The sequence below is a fragment of the Martes martes genome (assembly GCF_963455335.1).
Source record: "Martes martes genome assembly, chromosome: 4".
In the NCBI taxonomy this organism is placed as follows: Eukaryota; Metazoa; Chordata; class Mammalia; order Carnivora; family Mustelidae; genus Martes; species Martes martes.
Genome location: NC_137891.1, coordinates 113,895,660 through 113,920,729, shown reverse-complemented (window position 1 = coordinate 113,920,729; position 25,070 = coordinate 113,895,660). Strand labels below are relative to the sequence as shown.

At 34.4% G+C, this 25,070-nt stretch overlaps 1 protein-coding gene across 2 annotated transcripts in view; it reads right to left on the bottom strand.

The window, feature by feature from the left end:
• EVI5 (ecotropic viral integration site 5) overlaps positions 1–25,070 on the bottom strand; it is a 199,076-nt gene that overhangs the window by 29,607 nt on the left and 144,399 nt on the right. For both annotated transcript variants that reach the window (XM_080800425.1, XM_080800426.1), the window contains one exon: positions 308–403. In XM_080800425.1, coding sequence (XP_080656551.1) covers positions 308–403 — 96 coding nt within the window. The remainder of the gene's footprint in view (positions 1–307; positions 404–25,070) is intronic.

Below are 25,070 nucleotides of genomic sequence, written 5' to 3'. Positions count from 1 at the left end.
CCTGGACAAACTATCAAAGATTTTTAGATCACAATAAAAAAAATATTTGCTGTGCAAATATTAATTGAGCATTTTTAGATCATGATAAAAAGGTTTGAGGAAAATTAATTCTCAATATTGGAACAGAACAATTCTTACTAAAAAGACAATTTTCTAAAATATTATTATTTAATTATAATCAGTGATCTACAGATAATATTTATCATGAAAGAGTCAGTCATAACCAGTACTAAACCAGTAATACAGTGTTGTTACAATACAGAGGAAGGAAGAAAGAAATATGTGAAGATCAAAATTTATCACTTACCTCATGATTCAGCTCTGCTATCTGATCTTTCAGTTCCCTAATATACTGGTTAGAATCAGACTTGTTAAGCTGTCCTTGAAGCTTTCCTTCTTCTTTCTGTTTTGTGACAATAAAACAAACCAAAAACAAAAGACAAATTTCACAGCATGTACTCAAATATTTGAAGATATAGGACAGGATAAGGGCATATCCTTTAAATGGCTAAATTCTGAACTAATCTGTTCTCAAACTATCTCTGGAAAGTAATTTATAGTAAACTATACCAAATACTTCTAAATAATGCTTAGTGGAAGCTGTTTACAACACATACAACTTATAAAATGTATTTTTGGAGACACTCCTAGAAACCAACAATTGAATGAGTCTAGAGTGAAAAAACTACCCTAGAATTTCAAAGGCATTCTAGTTACCTTGAGCACAAATGATTTTCTATCCATACCATAAGGGATTCAACGTTTAGTTGAGAAGGTAGTAAGCTTCCCACAGCTACACTGGGAGTCAGCTTTTGCTTGGTGAACACAGAAGAGAAAAAAGAAAGGTTCTGCAAACCACTCTTAAAAGGGGAAGGAGAGCTCTGAATCTCTTCTATTTAATTAACTTAGGAATGTATATTGGGAGTCCTAGATATAGCTAATTAAAAGGTGCTCCAATACTAACAGCTATATCCAGAACCATAATGTGATCATTTTCCAGGCATACAGATTGGGAGGGAAGAAGCTGCCTTTTCCTTTACCATTTGAAAACAAATGTGAATTTTAAGACATAGGGCTGGGCGCCCAGGTGGCTCAGTTGGTTAAGCGTCTGTCTACGGCCCAGGTCATGATCTCAGGGTCCTGGGATTGAGTCTGCCCGGACTCCCTGCTCAGCCAGCAGTCTACTTCTCTCTCTTCATCTGCCGCTCCCCCTACTTGTGCTCTCTCTCTCTTCTTCCCTCTCTCATTCTCAAAAAACAAAAAACAAACAAAAAAAACCAACAAAGACATAGGGCTTATTAGAGGATGAAACTGAATTGTTTTTGACATCTCCAGATTTTTTTTTTTTAAAGATTTGTATTTATTTATTTGACAGAAAGAGATCACAAGTAGGCAGAGAGGCAGGCAGAGAGAGGGGGAAGCAGGCTCCCTGCTGAGCAGAGAGCCCGATGTGGGGATTGATTCCAGGACCCTGAGATCATGACCTGAGCCAAAGGCAGAGGCTTAACCCACTGAGCCACCCAGGCACTCCAAAGGAAGCCATTATTTTTAAAGAATGTATTTTCCAAATCCCATATGTGACGTGAGGAAGAACAGCCACAACTGAGTAGGTCGATATATTTCCAAAGGGGACTAATTTGATGAGAATCACTCCTTCGGGTATGTGTTCAGCTGTCTTCTTTGATGGTCTTTGAGTCTAATTTTAGCATCGTGCCATATTAATTGCCTTGAAATCATTAATTAAATGGAAAGTGCAATCAACTACTAGGAAGAAATCCTTGTGGATGAGACGGAAAGGCCAGATATTTGTGGGCTGAAATCAGATTTACAAAAGTTGCCTTTAAATCTGGTTCCCAGTGAAGGCGAAGTTCTGAAGGATTTTGGATATCCCATAGCATGAATATCATGCAGGACAAAATAAAATTCTCAGGGTGATTAAATTACAAAGTCTAAGGTAGTAAGTTCTAATGTGGTGAGACAGTCATTCAAGAATGCAAAATACTTTAGGTTTGAAAGGCTGTCAACTGACCATAACCAGAATTAATACCAATTCTTTCCTATAAGGAAACGTGTATGAAATAAAAATTTGGCATGATAGGAATCACTAAACCTGTTTTACAAAAAGTGACTAAGTGACTCCAAAGATCTGTTTTCTCCAAAGGTGGATCTTAGTAAGGTTTAGACAAAAATTTTACAGCTTGATTTCTTTAGAGGAAAGGCAGTATTTAATAAAAAACAGAGCAATTGAGAAATTTTACAATAAAGAAAAGGCATGTTTTAACTTAGGGGAAACAAAAAGACTCCTGAAAGGTGTTTGTGAAAATCAAAGAAGCCCTCTTTAAGAATTTATGACTAAAAAAATCCAGGTGTTCCGTGAATTTCTATTCATTGTAGAAAAAAGGCAGAATTTCAAAGAGAAAAACTTTATATATTTGACTAACACAACTGCATATAATTGTTCCTTTAAATTTAAATATAACTGTATATAAGGTTAATAAAAGGGTTCTTCTGGAAAGCTTTTACATACAAAAAGTCAAAAGTTTACCAAAATAAATCTCTGATGCCCATTAAACCATTATTTCTGTAGACACACACAAACACACACATACCCAAGTAACAATTTGTAAGGACAAACTGAGGGCAAAGGAAGGATAATTAAGCAGCTCTGTGCTCCAGCAGTGACCCCATCCCTGCACAGTTGTCACACATTAGTAGCAAGCATACCAGTGTGACAGACACACCAGCTGGAAAGCTCTGCATAAGGTATTCTGATTTAAGTTTGCTTTAAGGGAATATAGCTGGTATTTCAAAAACTAGAGTAATCTGAGAGATGTCCTAAATGCTATTTCATAAATTAAAATATATAAATAACATTTTATCTAAAAGTCCATGGTTTTTATGTTCTGCAAATGGGCTCTCACTTAAATATATTGATTTGAAGCTCTTTAGGGTCCTTGATAAAGGTAACTAAACACATTTACAATGCCAAAAAATACCCAGTTAACTATTATATTCTAAAAAGTGGGCAACTGAATTTCACTTTTGAGACAGTTTATTCGATTACCTAATGTTTAAGATTCTTTTTTGCAAACATTTTTATAGCTTTCTATTTTCAAGCAAGTCCACATGGTTCTTTCTGATAAGCAGGTGGGAAAATGTCAGCTATCCTAATAAATTTACCAGTAACCTGGATTTTCTTGGATGTTTTCTTTTGGTCTAGCTGATAACAACAACAGATTGCCAGTTAAGTGGTTTCCTAAGCAAGACTAATTAGGTAAGTGACAAACTTAAAGAGCTCCAACACATCAACAAGTTTGGTAATTCTGTAATTTCAGTGAACAGACTTTAAATATATACCTTTTTGTCTTGCGATAAAAGAAAACTCTGTACTGAGAGAACATAAAGTAATACTTATAAAAGGCTTAAATTCACTTTCACTCTTGGATCTTTCAGTAATTATTTTAGCAATTACCTTCATGATGTTTATAATAACCTAATTCATATTAAAGCCTTATGCTATAGAGTTCCATGGATGAGTCTCTTAGTCAAAAGGTCATCAAAAACCTAAAGATGTGCATGTTTAAGTGATTAGGGACAGAGTATAACTACTTTACTTTAACTTACTCTGAAATGCACCAAAAAATAAGACACCTTCAGTGGTAGATGGGTAAGTATCTAATAAAGCAACAATAAAAGAAATATATAAAAATATTAATTCCAGAATGGAGGTGGTGGATGTTCACTGTACAACTCAACTTTTGTGTGCTTGAAGATTTTCATAGTAAAATACTGGAAGAGGTCATCAATAAGAAAACAATACAAGCCCACCCCTCCCACCACTAGAAAGCAAGCATTTAGTCCATACCATAGTTCATTTACATGTGTGAGAGGTATTTATCTCCCACAGGTTATTTACTGATTCTTCATCTAAAAATCTACCTTCTGCTCTAAGATTAGTATTTCTTCATATTTTACTAGAAATGTAAGAAACTGAAAAACACTAAATCATAAATTAGTACTTCATTAAAACAATATAATTTTAGACCAGGCTGAGTTACAGTTCATCTCTATAACACTTTAGAGTAGATTTTATGGTTGCTACATCGAGATCTATTTTCTCTCCTTCATTACATAGTGGTCATACAATAGGAATTATCCCCATCCTTAACCCAAGGGTAAGGCCCTGATTGGTAGGGTTTAAGCCAAACAGGACAATCACACATTTGCGCTTTGGTTGGTTCAGGTTTTGCTCAAATAGTGTGACTCTCAAAACTTTTACTGGAAATTCTGGGTTATAGCTTCTTATTCTGGATATTATGACAAGTAGGTGCAAGGCTCATTTGTTAGCCAGTTTAACACAATGAGAAAAACCTCCTAAGGATAAAAAATGAGAAGCAGAAGAGTAGCTGACTCTTGATTTTGACTCAGGTCATGATCTCAGGATCTCATCCAGCTTTATGCTCAGTGAGGAGCCTGCCTGAGGATTTTCTCTCCCCCCACTCTGCCCCTTCCCCTACTACTCACATGCAATTGTTCTCTAAAATGAATAGATTTTTATTTATTTTAGATTTTTGACTTTAAAAAAATGAATAAATGTTTTTAAAAAATGACAAGCAGAGCAGAACCTTCAGACTCATGCCTAATGCAACAAGTTGGAACCCAAATCAAACTTTTCCTGAAATATATCCTATTTCTGGACTTTTCAGGCACCTGAGCCAATAAATCCCCTTTATTATTTAAGCCATAAATAAACGCAGAATGTAGTTTTCTATTATCTGCAATAAAAAACATCCTAACGGATATTTTTAAAAATATGGCTAAGTAAATGAATACAATAATATAAACAACATAACCCAGGAAATGTTTAAAATTGTTATTCCCAAAGATGACTATGGTTGGGAGTTTTGTAAAAACACCAATTAAGACAATCTATTTCTGACCTAATGAATTCTAAATATCTGTGAATGGGGTTTGAAAAATCTGCACACTTTGAAAGTTACACGAGTGGTGGTCCTGATACAGCCAGTGTGTAGACCTATACTTGAAAGACACTAGTTTGTACCACCTATGAAAATGAACTATTTCTTAAACAGAAATTCAAAAATGTATTTATATGCCAGTTATAAAGTACTTTTATATTTTAAGAATCCCAAATAATATTTTACAAGTCTATACTCATTACAGAATTTACTTAGTATATTTTTATACATAAAAAAGAGGTAAATATTTCTTTTAACTACCACCACAATGGCAAATGTGGTAAATGACCAAGACTCATAAACAAATAGTCTTTATATTCCCAGAGTGAATATATTTTAAAACAAAGGAAAACTGGTAAGGTTTCTTAAATTAATTTCTTTTCAATTCTGCTACCAGTTTCACTTCATATTATTTCTGTAAGTTTCAGCCGGTCAGTTCCCTATGTACAGAGGGTGGTTCATTTTGAACTCTAATCCCTTTCTTGGTTAACCTAGCTCTCAAACAGATGATATTACTATTTTAAAGCTTAGTAATATATGATGAGGAACTAAATAATGTTTAAGATCAGGGAAAAAATCCCATATATATGACCCCTATGACTGAATAGTCAGATAACTGTTCAAAAGAATAAAGAAAAACCAAAGATTTGAGGACCAGCAGAATAATTACTGAAAAACATGAAAGTATCAGCATCTATGAGGACATATGCCAATAAATAAGGGATCCAATTTTCTACAGTTTTTGTTAGCTAACGGGTTGATACAGTCAAAAAACTTAATTTCTTTTCAGTGCTCCAGAATTCACTGTTTATGCACCACACCCAGTGCTCCATGCAATACATGCCCTCCATAGTACCCACCACCAGGCTCACCCAATCTCCCACCCCACTTCCTTCAAAACCCTCAGTTTGTTTCTCAGAGTCCACAGTCTCTCAGGGTGGAAATTGGACTCCCCCTCCAATTTCCCCCAACTCCCTTCTCTTCTCCATCTCCCCATGTCCTCCATGTTATGTTCTTTAATATAACCATAATGTGTGTAGAGGAATATTTAGCAAAATATTTAGCAAAAAAGAGCAGTGATTCTGGTGTTTGACTACCTGCACTGTTTTTAATAACCTTAGGTATACACATTCATCTGTTTTATCCCTGCAACCATGGGGAGCTGTAATCCAGGAAAGGATGTGGTAGAGATGGAACACGCCCAAGATGTGTCCCATATTCTGTTACAGTTGATTGGAAAATCAGTACATGCTATAGTCAGCAGAAAAGAAATGAGTATTTATCTGTGCAATGTGTATACAGTCACAGTAGAAAGTGGACATTTTAATTGGAGAGATCATCGGCCTACATCTGCTGCACTCCAACATACTCTTTAAGAAGTTGAATAATCAAATGTGTTGGTGGATCAAGCTAGAAGAATTAAGTAAAAATGTGAAACGTTTTCTCTATAGCTCTAAGCAGCTTGTTTTTCATGTGTCATATTGTAGCAAAACTGAGACGAATATGTTAACTTGCTTTAAACAACTGGGGAAAAAAGTGGGGTTTAGTAGCATATAATATTGAAAAATACTGTGGAAGTGAGAGAAGAGGAGGCAGAGGCTCAGGTTTCTTTAAACTCACAAATTAAGCTTCAATTTTTAAAATGACATTGTAATAGGCATGTCTAAGAGTCCATTCGTGTTTGTTTCTTTATCTATGCTTTTAATGCTGGGTATAATTTACCCTATCTTGCCACAGGAAGGACACTTCCTTAGAGACAGGAAGATAGCAGATTTTAAAAGCTGTGTTCAAGCCATAGGCTTTTTAATACTCTGTGTGACTGAATAATTTGCTTAGAAGTTTCTGGGTTTTCTTAGAGAATTTAACCAGTTAATACCCAGTTAATGTACTAGATGCATATTTGAGGCAGTTGAAAATACAAAACATAAAAGCACCTAGTCTATCATTTACATCCTGCAAGAGTTTCCTTTAGCTTTTCAGTTTTCAGAATTTTCAAATCTACAGAGGAGCTGAAATAGTATGATTTCAGCTATATTCACTCATCACTATTTTGCCATATTTGCTTTCGTTCCTTCTCTCTGGATGTACAGATATCTCCTGAACCATCTGAATGTAGACTGCAGACATGACATTTCAGTACTATATATTTCAGCATGCATTTCCTAAGAATAAGGAACTATTCCATGTAACTAAATGCCATTATCACACTTAAATAGTTTAATTCCACAGTATCATTGAATATGTAGCTCTCATTCAAATTCCCTTAAAAGGGCCTCAAATGGATTACTACTGTCCAGAATCAAACTCAGGTTTATGGTTACATTTGGTTATTATATCTCTTTGCCCTCTTTTAATCTGTAATAGTCCCTCTGATTTTTTTTTTTTTTTGGTCATGACTCTGTTAATATTTTTAAAAGTCCAAGTCTAGAGACTCTATTATGCAAGGTAAAATACAAAAATCTCCCATTCCAACCAAACTGCAAGTACAGTTCTGTTTTTATTCCTTCTTTTCAAACCAAATAGGCAGCAGGATAAACCCAATATAGTGTATATTTAATGGTTGGTTAAGGGAGGAAGCATAGAACATAGGTGCACAGAAACTTAGGTATCTGAAGTCAAAGACTAAGAAAATATGTAGGAATAGCACTAGAAGACAGCATTTTATTTATTATTTCAGTAAACATTTACTTATTATATTATTTATTATTATATTATTATTAATAGCATATTATATAATTATATTTTATTATTTTTAGATATTTGATAAATGAGAAACATAACAAATATTAGTAGTTATATTTTTTGCCTCTTATTAAGAAGCAAACCAATAAGTTTAACTCTTCAATTCTTCTGAGATCCAAAGAACTCTCTCCATACCTCACATCACTTTAAACACACAAAAGCCCTTTAGCCTTGCTGTCTTCGTGAAAAAATTCTGTTGTAGACAGATGACTTTGAATTCTGGGAAGAGCACAGGGATAGTCACAGAGAAATCACTGAGAGAGAGGACTTGTCATAAAAGGAAAGCATCCAACAGCCACTTATTAAGCTTTACCTCATTCAGTGAGACAGTGCTCACAGCTGGAGAAAATGGTAGCTGAAAAAAATGTCATACATCTGCTGGATGGCTGGAACGTCTTATTTTAATATCCTCATATTCCATGTCATGAGGGTTTATCATCTCCGTGAGAGATTCATCTCTGCTTTTGTTTCTTGGCTTAGTGTTTTGTTTTTGTTTTTTGTTTTGTTAAAGATTTTATTTATTTATTTGACAGAGACAGAGGGATCACAAGTAGGCAGAGAAGCAGGCTCCCCGCTGAGCAGAGAGCCCGATGTGGGGTCAGATCCCCAGGCGCTGAGATCATGACCTGAGCGGAAGGCAGAGGCCCCAACCCACTGAGCCACCCAGGCGCCCCTTGTTCTTGTTTTTAATACCACAAAGTTAAACACCAAAGAGGTGTGCACCATACAGCAGCTTTTGTCTTGCTCCTTTGCCTATGAGGAAAGGATAGATGATGATACCCTGTTTACTAATGGTAAACACTGTCAGGCTAGGCTGGGTTAAGACCTGCCAAGTCCTTTGGGAGTGCTGTCTTGGGATACTGAGACTTTTGAAGAATTAGTTTCAAAAAGCCTTTCTAAATCTAAGTATACATCATTTCATCTTCTTGCCATTCTATTACCCAGCATTGTTATTTCTCGAGATCCTCTTCTGTTAGCTTAAAAACCATTTGCTCTAGACTATTGTTTTCATACTCTGGATTCTTATCACCACTTCTTTCTCTTAGCAGCATTTTCTCCAGCCTGATAAATAAATAAGCTGTCCTCTTTTTTGACATGGCCCCTGTACCTGTGCATTACCCTCAGAGGTGGCTTGACCTAAGTATGGCCTAGATCCAACAGCACTAGAGGACTAAACAGACTCACTGGCTAACGTATCAAGGATCCCATGGGAAAAGCTGGTAGAAATCAGGTTTCGAGCCTACATCCATATTTGTGAGACAAACCACGGCAGGATTATGTGTTAGAATTGTTTTTCTAAAAATGATGTTGATAATTTTATGTTTGATTCATATATCTTTTCCTAGACCCTCCATAAAGAGCGACACTCAACCAAAGTTGGGGAGTACAATCCTTAGCTGTCAAAGTTTGTCATGTGTTCCTTAGCATTGAATGACTAGACAGCTTCCTATATATTCATCTCACTGATACCACGTGCTCTTCTCTCATTTTTTTCCCCCAAATGTTTATTTAAATTCCAGTTAGTTAACATATAGTGCTATACTCGCTTCAGGAATATAATTTATGAAGTGATTCATCACTTATGCATAACACCCAGTGCTCATCATAACAAGTGCCCTTCTTAATGCCCATCACCCATTTATTTTTTTAAATTTTTAAAAATTAACATATATTACCTACCACCCATTTTAATGCATCCCCACCTACCTTCCTCCATCAACCCTGTTTGTTTTCTATCATTAAGAGTCTCCTGGCTTACTTCCCTCTCTTTCCTTCCTATATGTTTATCCATTTTGTTTCTTAAATTCCACATATGAGTGAAATCATATGGTTATTTGTCTTTCTCTGACTTATTTCACTTAGCATAATACACTTTAGCTTCATCCACATTGTTGCAAATGGCAAGATTTTTTTTTTTGATAGCTAAGTAATATTTCATTGTATTTGCAGTGATTATTGTTAGGTATGAATTTAGTGCCATTGTAAATCTCGTGTTTCTGGTGATGTTCTCTGTTCCTTTCTAGTCTTTATTGCATTTGGTCTTTTTTTCCCAACGAGTCCCCTTTAATATTTCTTGTAGGGCTGGTTTAGTGGTCATAAACTCCTTTAGTTTTTGTCTGGGAAAGTCTTTCTCTCACTTTCTATTCTGAATGACAGCTTTGCTGGATAGAATATTCTTGGCTGCACATTTCTTTTCTCATTTGTTTAAAAGAAACATAAAGAGCTGATTTTTCCAACAAGAAGTTTTATCAACTTATTACATTATTATAATACTAGAATTTGACAGGGAGCCAGCCATTTTTTATCATGTAGAGGAGAAGGCCAATATGAAAAACCAAATTATAATTATTTATCAATTCAGTAACTCCTTCCCATATTAAGTCAAGGGAGAACAAGGTATAAAATCAAAGACAGCCCATATAAAGATAGTATCAATAATATTTTATACATTTGAGATTATTAACTAATACTATAAAATTAATTTTCTCTCAACAATTTCAATGAGATGGTTTGGCTTGGCTGTGAATAGTACAGTTATTGAGTCATTTTTTTCCCCCTGTATATGCTCCTCCATCAAATATTCATCACCTTTAGCTTATGATTTGGAGTTCACCTGTTATATAGAGGAATTTAAAGACCTGAGGGGAAAAAAGTAAAGAAAAACAATTTCAATGATCAATGTTAACATCCTAGAGTATGTACACCCAGCTTTTTTAAAAAAGAGAAATAATTGTTTCTGTAAAGTTATACAGGTTTACCTTAAATAATTCACACAAAAGAAAAAATATAAAGATGAAAATTAAATCTTAAATTTTAGCTAAAATTGATAGAAAATACAAGGAACATGAGTCAGGTTTCTACCTAAATCTGTGTCCCTTGAATTGCAATTCTAATTTTCCAAATAAATGTCCAAACATGAGGTTACTGAGCTTATATGACTGAGAGACTGATTTTAATTTTGTTTAACTTAAATCAATTTAAATTTAAATCACCCATTATGTGGCTAGTGCCTATCAATGCAACAGAGCCACTGTTCCACTGGTTTCTGGCATTGAATATGCTGAGAGAGATGTGGACAAGTCTTAATGTTCCTTACAACTTTGTGCATAATCTGCTTTAAGTGTTTATGGAGTATTCTGTCAAATTTTCCTAGAACACAGGGTATTCTTTTGATTTGTGTATTTGAATCTTTCTGAATTTCAGGGATGACTTCTTGTCTATATATTTTTTTAATTGAAGTATAATTAGCATACAGTGTTATATTATTTTCAGGTGTATAATACAGTGATTCAACAAGTCTATACATTACATAGTGCTCATGAAGGTAAGTATACTCTTAATCCTCTTTATTTCATCCATTCCCCTACCCTTCTCCCCACTGGTAATCACCAGTTTGCTCTCTGTATTTAAGTCTGGGTTTGTCTCTTTTTTCTTTCTTTGGTTTATTTATTTATTTACATAATCCCTACACCCAACATGAGGCTTGAATTTATGACCCGAAGATCAAGAGTTGCACACTCTTCTGACTGAGCCAGCCAGGTGTCCTTGTGTTGGTCTTAAATTCCACATATGTGAGAAATCATGTGGTACATATACCCAATGGAATATTACTCAGTCATAAAAAAAGAGAATGAGATCCTGCCAATGTACCCAAAGAGTAGAAGGCTAAGTGAAATAAGTTGGTTAAGGGAAGACAAGTACCACAATCTTACTCAAATGTGGGATTGTTCATATTTTTGAATATATCTTCTTTCCACTTGTTGTGGGACACCAGTTATCTTTATGTGTTAGATTATCTACATTTCATCCATACCTGCTAGCTATACTTGTTTTACATTCTTAATCTCTGCATTCACTATGATTATCTCAAGCTTTTCAGCATTATATATTGAACAGACTATTCTTTTATTGTTTCCGCAATGATATATTGGGTTTCAATTTGTTTCCTTAGCAGTAAATCTTATCTGGGTTTTTTTAAAAAAAAATCATTGTATCTTTTGATTTCTTAATTTTATTGAATCCATGGTTGTTTTATAGTGGGCACCAACTGTAATTCCTCTCTTATCCTTGACTTACCTTTCTTCTTGGCTGGGATCTTTTTAAAATAGTATTTCTTTCACTTTCTCTGCTATAATAATATAAATCAAGTTGCCATGTCATTTCTTCTTCTCATAGCTAGGTCACTACCCAGATATTCCTAATGCTTTAAGAATATGGGTTACTTATTAACTCCCCTTCCACCATATTTAAAATCTATTTTCTTTGTCCTCCAAGTTCAAGTTTGTTTTGACTTTTCTATAGTCTGAGGGATAGCACAGGGAGGGAAGAACATGGCTAAACAAGGGCTCTGTTTATTCTTCCAAAATTTTGTTAAATATCTGTATTACCTAACTGGGGGGATATATGTCAAAACCTGGGTTTAGGAGTCATATAGTTCCCCAAATTCAGTGTGTTGTCCCCAAGGTCTTCATATAAGTTAAAATTCAGAAGTTCACTTTTTAATATCTTTGACTGGGTTGTACCCTCCAGAAATTTTTACAATTCCTCAGTCAGAAAATTACATACTCATTTTCTTTCTCTCCACGTTTGGGATATGATGAATCGATACTTCTGAGGATTTTGCTGACTTACCTATACAGCTTGGTGAGGGACAGGAGGAGACAGTTCAGGTTAGAAGCCAAGCCCTGCTGGGCCTCTTTGCTCTAGTCTAGTCTATTTCTTTCTTAAGCTGTCACGTTTAAAGTTTATCGTACTAGGTTTTGCTCTTTTTTCCTCTCAGGCTGCTTTCAGTAGAAAAGTATTTGCCTTAAAAAAAAAACCAAAAACCTATTATTTACTATTTTGTTAGATGGTTGGATAGGAAATTATAGGATCAATTTCAATCTACTTCTGGGGCAGCATCATTTAAATAAATAAATCTTTACATATACAGTTCTTAGAACATTCTACCACCTCTTATGGCATAGAATATCAAACTCCCTTACACACGGCTGTTTTCTGTCCTAAGATTCATCCTGCAATTATTTTTTTAAAGGTTTTATTTATTTATTTGACAGACAGAGATCACAAGTAGGCAGAGAGGCAGGCAGAGAGGGGGGGAAGCAGGCTCCCTGCTTAGCAGAGATCCCACCGCGGGGATTGATCGCAGGACCCTGAGACCATGACCTGAGCCAAAGGCAGAGGCTTAACCCACTGAGCCACCCAGGCACCCTCATCCTGCAATTATTTTTTCAGCTCCTGTTATATGCCAGCCAAAAGGAAAACTGCAGTAGATAAGATAAACAAAGTTCTAATATATTATATGTAGGAGTGATTTAATTCTTAAGGTGAAGATAATTAAAGACCCTGAGAAGAGTCATAAATAATATACAACATGATGATGAAATAGAGAGTAATGGTGTGAGGGGCCAATTTTACAAAGGTGGTCAGGAAAACTCTGAGTGGGTGACTTTTAAGTTGAGATAAAAACAATGAGAAGGAACCACCAGGGGAAGCTCAGGGAGCATGTTCCGAATGTAGGGTAGGGCAAGAACAAAAGCCTTAAATTAGGAATGAATAACCTTGGTTCAGGAAATAAAAAGAAGGACGAGGTTGCTAGAACATAACATGTGAAGCAGAGTGTGATGATACTGTAGTCAGAAAAGTAGGCAGAAGCCAGAAAACTCAGGGATGTCAAGACCGTAGAATGAGTGTGGCACTTTTGCTAGGTGGATCAAGTTGTCTTTGCTGCTATTTTCCTATGATTATTTGGAAGTTCTAATCTTATCTCCTTTCTAGCAATGATTACCTTAAAAGTTATTTAAATGTGTATTCATTTTAAAAATTAACATAGTAATAAGTTCATATAGTGTAAAAAGTGAATTCCGGTCCCTTACTCTTTTGCACCAAGCCCTCTACTCTACCCAGAGGGAACACTGTTAACAGCTTTGACAGGAATCACACCAGACACCCTGATGTATTTAAGTATGTGTAAAACAAGTAATACACACACATATACTTTTAAAAACACACATGGAATTATGATTTACATTCTGTCTATAACTTGTTGTTCTCATTTACTATGTCTTGCAGATCTTTATTCTTTCGTAATGGATTTATTATGGCTTAACAATTCTCCTATTGATGAGTAATTACCAATATTTTTAAATAATAAAAATGATGTTGGATTTAGGCATCCATCTTAAGAAGTTACATAAAGAACACAAAATAATTCTAAAATGGAAGGAAATAGTAAAAACAAGAACAGCAATAAGACAGAAAAAAAAGTGGCTTATCATTAAATTTGCATTTGCTTATTAGTATTCTTCTAGCCAGTGATATCAGAAGTATTGGCTACTGGAAGTAATGTTGTTTTTTCTTTTTTTAATGTTCTGCAGATGTGTAATATATCACCCAATTCTCAATTAAAATGTATAGTTACATTTTTATAACTTTAGGAAATCAATACTTAATATAGTTTAACATTTTAAGCCTCACATATTAAAACTTAAAACATAGTTTACAAATAGACATCACACCCTTAAAGGAAATAACAGAAACAATTAGTAATCTCTCTATGCTCTCTTCATAGAGATTTCAAAATAAATCTAAGGTTATACATAGGATGTGGGTTTTTCACTGGGAGTAGTATTACAGAAAGTTTGTGGTATTAGAAGGGTCATGACACAATGCAGGTTGCTTAGTCTCAAATGCAAGTGTAAAGCTTACATTTTAAAAATATTTTAAATTACACTCACATATGAAAAATGTAACACAAAGAGAAACTATGCTAAAAATATATCAAGTTCTCTCTCTCCTTTGTAAAAGTTAAACTATTTCAGATACCTTAAGAAGGCATTATCTTGACTGTTTTTAAGGTTAAATAATACTTTTTTCAAGGCTATATTATGAAACTATGTTCAACGGTCACAGAAGCAACCATATTAACTTGTAGCAGGGGGACAATTTTTAAGTTCTAATTTGATATTTTCAATGCATATATTAAAGCAAAATGTATTAAGCAAATTATAACTGCATATGAAATTACTATAGTAGAAGAAAACCAATGATTTGAGTAAATCCCTGACAGTTGATAAGTAATCACTGTGATTAATCAACATAACCTTACTGAAACATCAATAGCAACCACTAAGCTTTAGTAAGTTATTACTGATTTGTACTTTGCCCTAAGAAAAGTTAATCATAATAGTAAATGTGGTAAATGGTAGCCTCCCTGTGACTTCAAGGTGACTCATTTGAAACATCTAAAGACAAATCATACTCATATCACGTACCATTCTAAGTTTCTAAAACAGTTTCCGGTAATTTAAAGTCATGGACAAAAAGGTTTGAATATTTTTTATGGTTTAGTAACTAGGAAAAAAAAGTACATATAAATATTTTTAAGAAAATAATAAGGTAATTTGTAAAAGTATGGAAGAGAGAGAATAAATTCAAAATTTTTTTAATGCTAAAACTGACTTAATTCCATTTGAGAAGAGAAACACACAAATACACACATATTTTAAAGTGATCTTTCGGGGAACCTGGTTGGCTCAGTGGGTTAAGGCCCCTGCCTTTGGCTCAGGTCATGATCCCGGAGTCCTGGGATCGAGCCCCACATCGGGCTCTGCGCTCCGCGGGGAGCCTGCTTCCTCCTCTCTCTCTGCCTGCCTCTCTGCCTACTTGCGATCTCTGTCTGTCAAGTAAATAAATAAATAAATAAAATCTTTTAAAAAATAAAATAAAATAAAGTGATCTTTCTTATAGGACCAACTACATGCCCACATGAAAAATGAGCATTTGCACAAGGTCCAAAAGCTATATTTCTTTAAATCATAGTTTAATTAAAAGCAAAGCAATTTCGTGACAAATACTTAAATTTATAGAATTCCAGGGGTCCTTAAAAACCATGAAATTACATAAAATATTTTTTACACCAGACTTCTTAAAGAACAGTTTTGGGTTTACAGAAAAAATGAGAAGATAGTTTCCATATACCTTCTGCACTCAATTTCCCCTATCAATAATATCTTCCATTAGTATGGTAAATTTGTTACAATTAATGAACCAATATCGATAACTTATTACTAACCAAAGTCTATAGTTTGTTCAAATTCTCTTAGTTTTTTGTTTGTTTGTTTTTAAGCTAATGTCCTTCTTCTGTCCTAGATCCTATGGAGAATACAATATTACATTACATTTTGCTGTCATGTCTCCTTAGGTTCCTCTCCTTAGGTTCCTCTTGATAGTTTCTCAGACTTCACCTCTTTTTGATGCGCTTTGAGGAGTGTTGGTCAAGTATTTTGTAGGATGCCCCACCATCGAAATTTGTCAGGTATTTCTTCTCATGTTAAGACTGGGATTTAAGGGTTACTGGAAGACTACAGAAGCACTGTTTTCATCACACCATAGTACATACTATCAGTATGATTGATAACTACTGATGTTGACCTTGATTATCTGTGTGAGGCAGTGTCTGTCAAGTTTCTCCATGTAAAGTTACTCTTTTTTTCCTGCCCTTTCCATACTATACCCTTTGAGGGAGTCATTGTACACAGTCCACACTTACGGAAAAGGACCTCTTCTTCCTCTCCTTAAGAATACAATATCTACAACAATTATTTGGAATTCTTCTGTATAGAAATTTATCTCTTCTTTCCCACTTGTTAATTTATTTAATCATTATTTATATCAGTGGACTCATGGGTATTTATTTTATACTGTGAATTAAAATCTACTATGATTTTAAGCATTTTTTCCTCATTTGTCCTATCTTTGGCCATCAGGAACTCTTTCTGTTGGTTCTTCTGTCCTTTTAAGATACTCCTATTAATGTAGTGTTTTGTTTTGTTTTTAAGTCCTTCCTTTCTCTAGTATTACAAGGTGTCTAGGCTCATCTTTGTCCTTACTGTATTTCCTCTCCCAGTATTGGAATCAGCTATTTCTCTGAGGAGCCTTGGTTTCCCTCATTAGAGAATGGTATGAGAAACCAAGATGTGTATGCTAGGTGTACACAAATTAACTTTTATTAACACCAAGATGATTGCTGATATTATGGTATTTAAGAGTCTAATCCTCCATCACTAATTCTTCAGATGCTACAATGAGCTCTTCTTGGGTATCTGAATGATATTCTTCATTTCTAAATACAGCAATACCTTAAAAGCTTCTAGGTACCTAATTTCTTTATATTTAACTGTATACTAAATTTGGGTACCAAAGAATCTGAGCACTTAAGTAAATAAAATTTTAACTGAATTTTATAATCCTTAATCGACTACACAGCAAGCTGAATAAAATATCCTACATACCTAACTTCTTCTGTTGAGAATTACTGTTAAAACTAGATAAAATTAGAGAATAGCTAATTTTTTTTTAATTTGAAAGTGTTTAAAATTTTGAGAAAATTATTTAAGAAAAATGAAAAATACTTCAAGCAAGTTGCTCAAAACGGAAACCATTGTACTTAAAGGGGAAAAAAAAATCTTCCAAAAAGAAGTTTGTTAGCCAAGAGTTGGCATATTAACTACCACCTGTTGTGAAACTATTAACAAATTAGCTCAGGAAATTGAAAAGCACAAACTGATCACAAAACTTTATGATAAACTCCATCATTTAGTAATGTCACTGCAATTTAACATTATTAAAACATGTATTTTAAAGTACAGTGACAAAGATTTTATCACTTCCTCTCCATCTCTGCCAAAACTGCATACTGATCTGGGCACACTGATTTAAACCTAACTCATTCATTTTAGGTCAGAACAGAATTTTGAGTGGGTGTTTCTTAAGCCTAGAGTGGTTGGGGTATTGCCCATCTGAGGCATCCCTAGAGGTTATCTGCTGGGCAAACTAACGAAAGTGGGTAAATGTTACTGGGTACCAGGAAAAGAACAAAAAGTTGGATTTGAGTAGAACTATACAGTTTTAGCTTAAAAATTTTCCATTACTTATAACAAAGCAGCATTAATTTTATAGATGCGCTTGACCCACAGAAGCTTTTAAAATGGTTATGACAAATTAATATGCTTATCTTTATAATAACCAAAATACAAACTCAATTCTGGGTTAAGTATCAGAAATCTTGAGTTCAATTCCCACGTGTTTTCCTCAACTATGAGCAAAAATTAATTTTTCTGTGTTTTGTTCCACCACCCGCAAAGCAGATCAAGTTTTATTCAGTGTGAATATAAAAATAAAGCCTTGGACTAAAAAATAACATTTGGATCAATAGAATAAAGGTGGAAAATTCCACCAAGAGGAGGAAACACTTTTTAACCACCATTTCCTCCCTCCTAAATACTATGAATTACTCTTATAAGAAATTTTTTTTCTGAATCAAGTTCAATTAAATTATCTTAATAGGTTAAGTGTCTACTAATTGATCACTCCTATGCTCAAAATCCTCTAATGACTTTCCATCTTACTCAGAGAAAGGCCAAAATTCTTAGGCCCTACATAATCTGCCCTATTTACCTCTCAGACGTCCTCTACTTCCTCTCTTACTTCACGCAGGGACTCTACTCAGATATGCTCCTGGCCTTAGGCTCTTTGCCCTTACTGGTACCTTAGCAGACAATTCTTTCCCCAAATCTGCATGACTTACAAACGCTTTCTCATTTAATACCAACAGCTCTAAAGCAGAAAACTTTCAGATTCTCTGTTCTGAATGAATAAATAAAAAGATAGGTTAAGTAACTTGTCAAAGATACTTAGTAAGTAGTTTGACTTCAAAATCTTATATTCTTAACAAATACAAAATCTCTAGCAATAATGAGAAAACAAAAAGACAAAAAGTTGTGACCACAGAGTCATTTAGGATTTAAAATCTGCTTGTTCTTAATAATAATTAAATTTCTTGAAGCTTTTTATTCTGATCAGTTTCTATCATATTTATTTTTGTAGGCTATTTAAATAGAGAAACCAGAAAATCAGCTTGTAAAGTATATGTACAGATAGGAAGAAAAAAACAAAATTCTCCCTTAAAAGGTAACAACTCACATCACCTCAGAGTAACTCAGATGTAACTGAAGCCACTGACGCCAACAATAAATATACGCGAATTTTCAGAGGTTTAAATTCTATTTAACAACCTTTCAAAGAAGATACCGATGTTCAGTCCCTCCTTCTATAAGATGACAAATGCATTTAGACAGAGTCTTGAGATCATTCTATCATCCTCACCAGTGACCTAATGATAAAAAATATATGCAAATTGATGCATGTGTGAAAACAGTGATAATCTCTGAACTTTAAAAATTGGAATACTCAAAGTATATACAGTAAAAGTCACTTGTAGAAACAGCAGATGAGCGAATTATTGTATTACTTTAACATCTAATACAAATAGTTGAGCGATGGCTATGTACCAAGCATTATATACCAAGTGCTGAGATATACAGCAATTGAATGACTGGCTAGAAATTCCTCATACTGAGCTTCCACTGGTGGAGAATGTGGACAACAAGAATAACAAGAAAGGTATATTTTATGGCAAGAAATAATTGTTTTGATGAAACATGAAGTGGCAGAAGAGCACAGTGATCAGAATAGTAGTATTATTTTGGATAGAAATATAGCCAAAGGAGTTTTATCTAATAAAATCATAGAGATCTGAATGAAATGAAAGGATTATATAGTATTTAAAATTCATAATGGTACTTCTGAATGGCCAAAAGATATTAAAATGACATACATGGTATAATTTTTATGTTTAATGAATACTTAGAGTTTAACCTCTTAATTTTATAGGTGTATATCTGCTTGAAACAAGCATTATAATAGAATGATGACTAAAATCCATCATTTTGATGTAAAATGGCATTTTGTTTGAGGAGGAAACCTAGCTAATAACTTTCTCAAATAGTTCTAAGAAAATGGCTAAAATTTGAAAATTGCTACACTTAAAGAAGGTTAAATTCACTGTGAGACACTAATATAAAACAGCTCCTCCAAAGACAAGGAGGAAAAGATTATAAAAATCTTAAGTATATTACAGATACAAATACCTCAAATAATAACATAGGGAAATATTATAAACTTTAAATCAGAGTGAAGGTTTCAAGATGACTAAAAAAATCTTTGAAATTGAATTTAATAAACTTTAGCCTCACAAGTGTGTCTACCACTGAATGTTAGTGTTTATAAAAATGAATATTTGTTCATCTAATGTATTTCCTTATCTAAATAGGATACTTTTAAAAGTATAATTTTCATAAATACTTTAAAAAGCAGATCTTAATCATATCAACAGATTACATAATAACATAATTTATTAAATGAAGAGTTAGAGAGAAACTGGTTTACAGGGAAAAAATTTATTCACAAGAGAGTAATATTAATTGGAAGAGTTGATCTGAAGAGATATGAAGTACAAAATATTTGACAGAGTTCTCCCCCTAGTGGAACTTGAAAATGATCTAAAGTATTTCCATGACTAAGAATAACCTAAAATGTACTATTCTTATAATTGAGAAAGGAGTTTCAGATTTTAGCAAGAGATCTATTATGGATCTGCATGTAATGAGTAAATAAATGCATGAAAGTTGAATCATCAAGACATTTACTGAAAACACATTTACTAAATGTATTAATAGTAAGGTAGCAAAGCCAACTCAGTAAAAAGAAATACCTTAAAAGCAGAGGACTAGGGATACAGAGAAACACAATTTAGGAAGATACAGTAGCTTGCACAATGGTACAGAATTTTGAAAATATGTGAAAATTTTGAAAACTCTGTGTGTGTGCGTGGGTGTGTGTGTAAGGGGTAAGGAAGGAGTATGAAGAGATAATGCTGAAAGATGAGATGGGCAATGCAGGTTTGGGAAACAATGAAAAGGTAAGCATTTTAGGCTGAGAAATTCTGATATGATTTGCTAGGTAAAAGGCAGTCAGTAAAAATTCTTATTTTTTAGAAAGCTAACTCAGATAGCTCTGTGGAAGAGCTGAGGCTGGAGAAGTGAAACTGACTAGGAAGTTACTATAATAGTTCAGGTAAGGCTGCAGACAGAATAATTCAGGGAATGGCCAGGGGAACAGAAAGGCTAAGAGATTAAAAGAAAAGTTTCTGAAATTAAAATCACCTTTGATTTAGTTTTAGATTTATTCCAGACTTTCCTCTTTTGAAGGAACTGAGGAGTTGGGCAAGATACTTCAGTCTTCATGAGTTATTAAAAATTATCTGAAAGTGGGACACCTGGGTGGCTCAGTTGGTTAAGCAGCTGCCTTTGGCTCAGGTCATGATCCCAGGGTCCTGGGTTTGAGTCCCACAGTACACTCCTTGCTTAGTGGGGAACCTGCTTCTCTCTGCCTCTGCCTGCCACTCTGCCTGCTTGTGCTCTCTCTCTATCTGACAAATAAATAAATAAAATCTTTAAAAAATTATCTGAAAGCAAAACTACAAGAGTATGTGAGAAGGTAAAATGTTGGTTATGTTAACTAGCACAAGCACTTTGTAAAAGAATTTGATATTATCTAGTAAAGTTGAACATTTACATATTCTCTATATAGCCTTCATGTAGAGAGTTAAGAAAGGACTAAGTGAAGTTCTTACTAGGTTGAACAATCTGTTAAGAGATGCTACCACTGATCAAGACTAGAGATACAGAAAGAAAAAAAAATTTGGACGAAACAGGAACACATAATTTTAAACATGTTGAATTTGAAGTGCCTGCGCAACTTCCAGGTGGAGTGGTCTAGAGTCCATTAAAACTACTGGTCTACTCATCAAAAGACACAATAAGTTAAAGAACAACAAAAGACAAGTCAGAGTGGGAACCAGTATTTACAAAACATAACATCAATAAGTAAATAACTATACATCCAAGAGGACAAAAACCCACCAGAAAAATACATATAAAAAGACTTCAGCAGACCTTTACAAAAGAGGAAATCCAAATGGCTAGCCTCATTAATAATCAGGTAAATGGAAATTAAAACCACAACAAAATATCATTGCATACCCACCAGAATGGCACAAGTTAAGACATCTGACACCACCAAATGTTAAGAAGGATATGGAACAAGCAAGAACTTTCATACTTTCAAGAACTTTCAAACTCTTGGGAGTTTAAACTGGTACCAAGCACTTTGGAAAATAAAGTTGAAGATTTGCATGCTCTGTGACACAAACATTCCACACTAGAGAAACATGTACATGTAGTCAGAATAGTGCACAAGATTGCTTATAATCACAGCACTGTTCTAAACAGTCCCAATCCACAAACTCCCAAATGACCAATAATACTAGAGTGGATACATTGTGATATAGTCATAAAATGGGAACACATGACAATAAAAATGATTACTCTTACTAAAATAATGTTGAACAAAGAAAGAAGAAACAAAGATATCCAAGAACACTCTATTCAAAGTTCAGAAACAGGGAAAACTAAACTGTACAAATCAGAGAGGCATATGAAGATGACACAATTATAAGAAAAAGCAAAGGAGAGACTACCACAAAACTCGGGACAAGGGAGTCAGGTGTGATTGGGTAGACTTCTGGATACAGGCAATATTCTGTATCTTGACCTCCGCCATGACTATATGGGTAATATGTTTACCCATATTATAATGTAGCTTTGTATTATGAACTTCTTGGTATATTGTGCTAATAATATTTTTAAAAGTTTAAAAATTATTGGTTGGGGGAAACATGTAAGAGCTGGAGTTACATTAGGATCTGTTGTACGGATGGCTCCTAAAGCCATGTAAGTGAGATCCTTCATTTGAATACAGCCTTTAAAAGGCCAAAAACTTGGGATTCTCAGAGGAATACAAACATTCAGAGATGATAAGAAGACTAAAACAATAAACAAGAAAGAAGTAAGGCAAAAGTGAGTTGTGGTGGGAAAGCTATGGGAGGAGAGAATGTAAAGAGGATGACTGGTCAACAACGATAAATGAGATAAACTCAAGCAGGATAAATACTGAAAAAATACCAATGAATTTAGCAATTAGGATTCCAGGGATTATTTAATCAAGAGCCATTTGATGCCAACATATTCCTGATAGTAAAAATTTCATGCATTTTCTATTTTCAGAAATGATGTAACTTGCTGCATTCCATTTTAAATAAAACTTGCAGCATATCAGGCTCTTCACTTTCATAAGTATTTCAGAATAAATAAAAACAATGATATAAATCTTGCTGTTTGTGACTAACATGCATAGAAATGTAGCAAAATTTCACAATTTTCTTGATGTTAGAAAACTCCAGGCTTAAACTAGAATTGAATATGATAGCATGATTTTAAATTACTGATTACAAATATGTCATGAAGTCAGTTCATGTTTGAAGTTTTTCTGAGTATGTGCTATTTTACAAGGAATATTAGCAACAGAACATAAAGGCTAATTTTTTAATAAACTTACACAAATCATAATGTATCATGATTACTTTTGACCCAGATCAAAAGATGAAGCTATAATACATGTAAGTCTTAGAAAATAACCAAATTTTAAATTGAAATTTTGTTCAAAGGATATTTTAAGTGGAAAGAAAATTCTAGATGTTGCAGCAAAAACTGTACTATGGCTTGGAATAAAATATAACACATTTTGAAAGAAATAAGATTTTAAACACAATATTTTTCCCATATTAGAAATTTACTACCTTATAAATACAATAAGAAATAGGACATAGGGTGACAAAATACTGAGTTTTGAATCTTCTTTCAAAAATTGCTTTGGCAATGTACAAATATGGTAAACTATCAAATGTGGACTTAAGCAGAGGCAACAAAAGAACAGGACTAAGTTAAGTTGGACTTCAACAAAAATAAAAACTTTTGTGCATCAAAAAACAGTAACAGAACAAAAAGGCAACCCAAAGAAAGGGAGAAAACATTTGCAAATTATCTATCTGATAAGGGATTGACCCTAAGGATATATAAGGAACTTCGATAACTCAAAAACCTGATTTAAAAAATGAGCAAAGGACTCATACAGACATTTCTGTAAAGAAGATATACAAATAGCAAAAAGCAAATGGTAAGATGGTCAACATCACTAATTAGGGAAATGTTAACCACTATGAGCTACAACTTCATTCTGATTAGGATGGCTACCACAAAAAAACAAACAACAACAAAAACCCCAGAAAATTAACAAGTACTGGTAAGGACGCAGAGAAATAAGAGCCCTTGTGCACTGGCTAGCAAGAATGTAAAATGGTGCAGCTGCTGTGGAAAATAGTACAGCAATTCCTCAAATAATTAAAAACAGGATTACCATATGATCTATCAATCCCACTTCTGGGCAAATCCCAAAGAAATGAAAGCAGGGATTCAAAGAGATCTGTACAACATCTATACAACTATGTTCACAGAAGCATTATTCACAATAGCCAAAAGGTGGATGCAAACCAAGTGTTTACCAATGGATAAACAAACAAAATGTGGTATACAGATACAATGGAATATTACTCAGTCTTATAAAGGAAGGAAATTTTTTCATATATTATTTTTCACATATTATCCATTACACATGGATAAACCTTAATGACATTATGCTAAGTGAAAAGATCCAGTCATAAAAAGACAAATACTGCGGCAACTGGGTGGCTTAGTTAAAGTGGCCAAGTGTTGATTTTGGCTCAGGTCATGATCTCAGCATCCTGGGATTAAGCTATGTGGTCTGTAGGTGGGTCAGTTTGTAGGTTGATCTGTCGGGCTTCTTGCTCAGTGAGGAGTCTGCTTTCCCTCTTTCTTTCTCCCTCAGCCCCTCCCCTGACTTGTGTACTCTCTTTCTCTAGAATGAATAAATAAATCTTAAAAAAAGGGGGGGGGGAGGGGCGCCTGGGTGGCTCAGTTGGTTGGGCGACTGCCTTTGGCTTGGGTCATGATCCCGGAGTCCCAGGATTGAGTCCCGCATCTGCTCCCAGCTCCATGGGAAGTTTGCTTCTCCCTCTGACCTTCTCCCCTCTCATGCTCTCTCTCAACTCTCTTACTTTCAAATAAATAAATAAAATCTTTAAAAAAAAAAAAAAGACAGGGACCCCTGGGTGGCTCAGTCACTTAAGTGTCTGCCTTCGGCTGAGGTCATGATCCCGGGGTCCTGGAATGGAGCCTTGCATGGGGCTCCTTGTTCAGCAGGGAGACTACTTTTCCCTCTGCCTGCCGCTCTCCCTTTTTGTGTGCACTCTCTCTCTCTCTCTCTCTCTGACAATAAATAAAATCTTTAAAAAAGAAGACAAATGCTATATCGTCTTACTTACATGCAGTACCGAGACTAGTCTAATTCAGAGATAAAAAACGGAATGGTGGTTTCCAGAGGTTCGGGGAAGATGGGCATGAGGAGATGTTCAATAGGGAGATTTTCAGTTTTGCAAGACGAAAAGAGTTCTGGAGACTGACTGGTTGTACA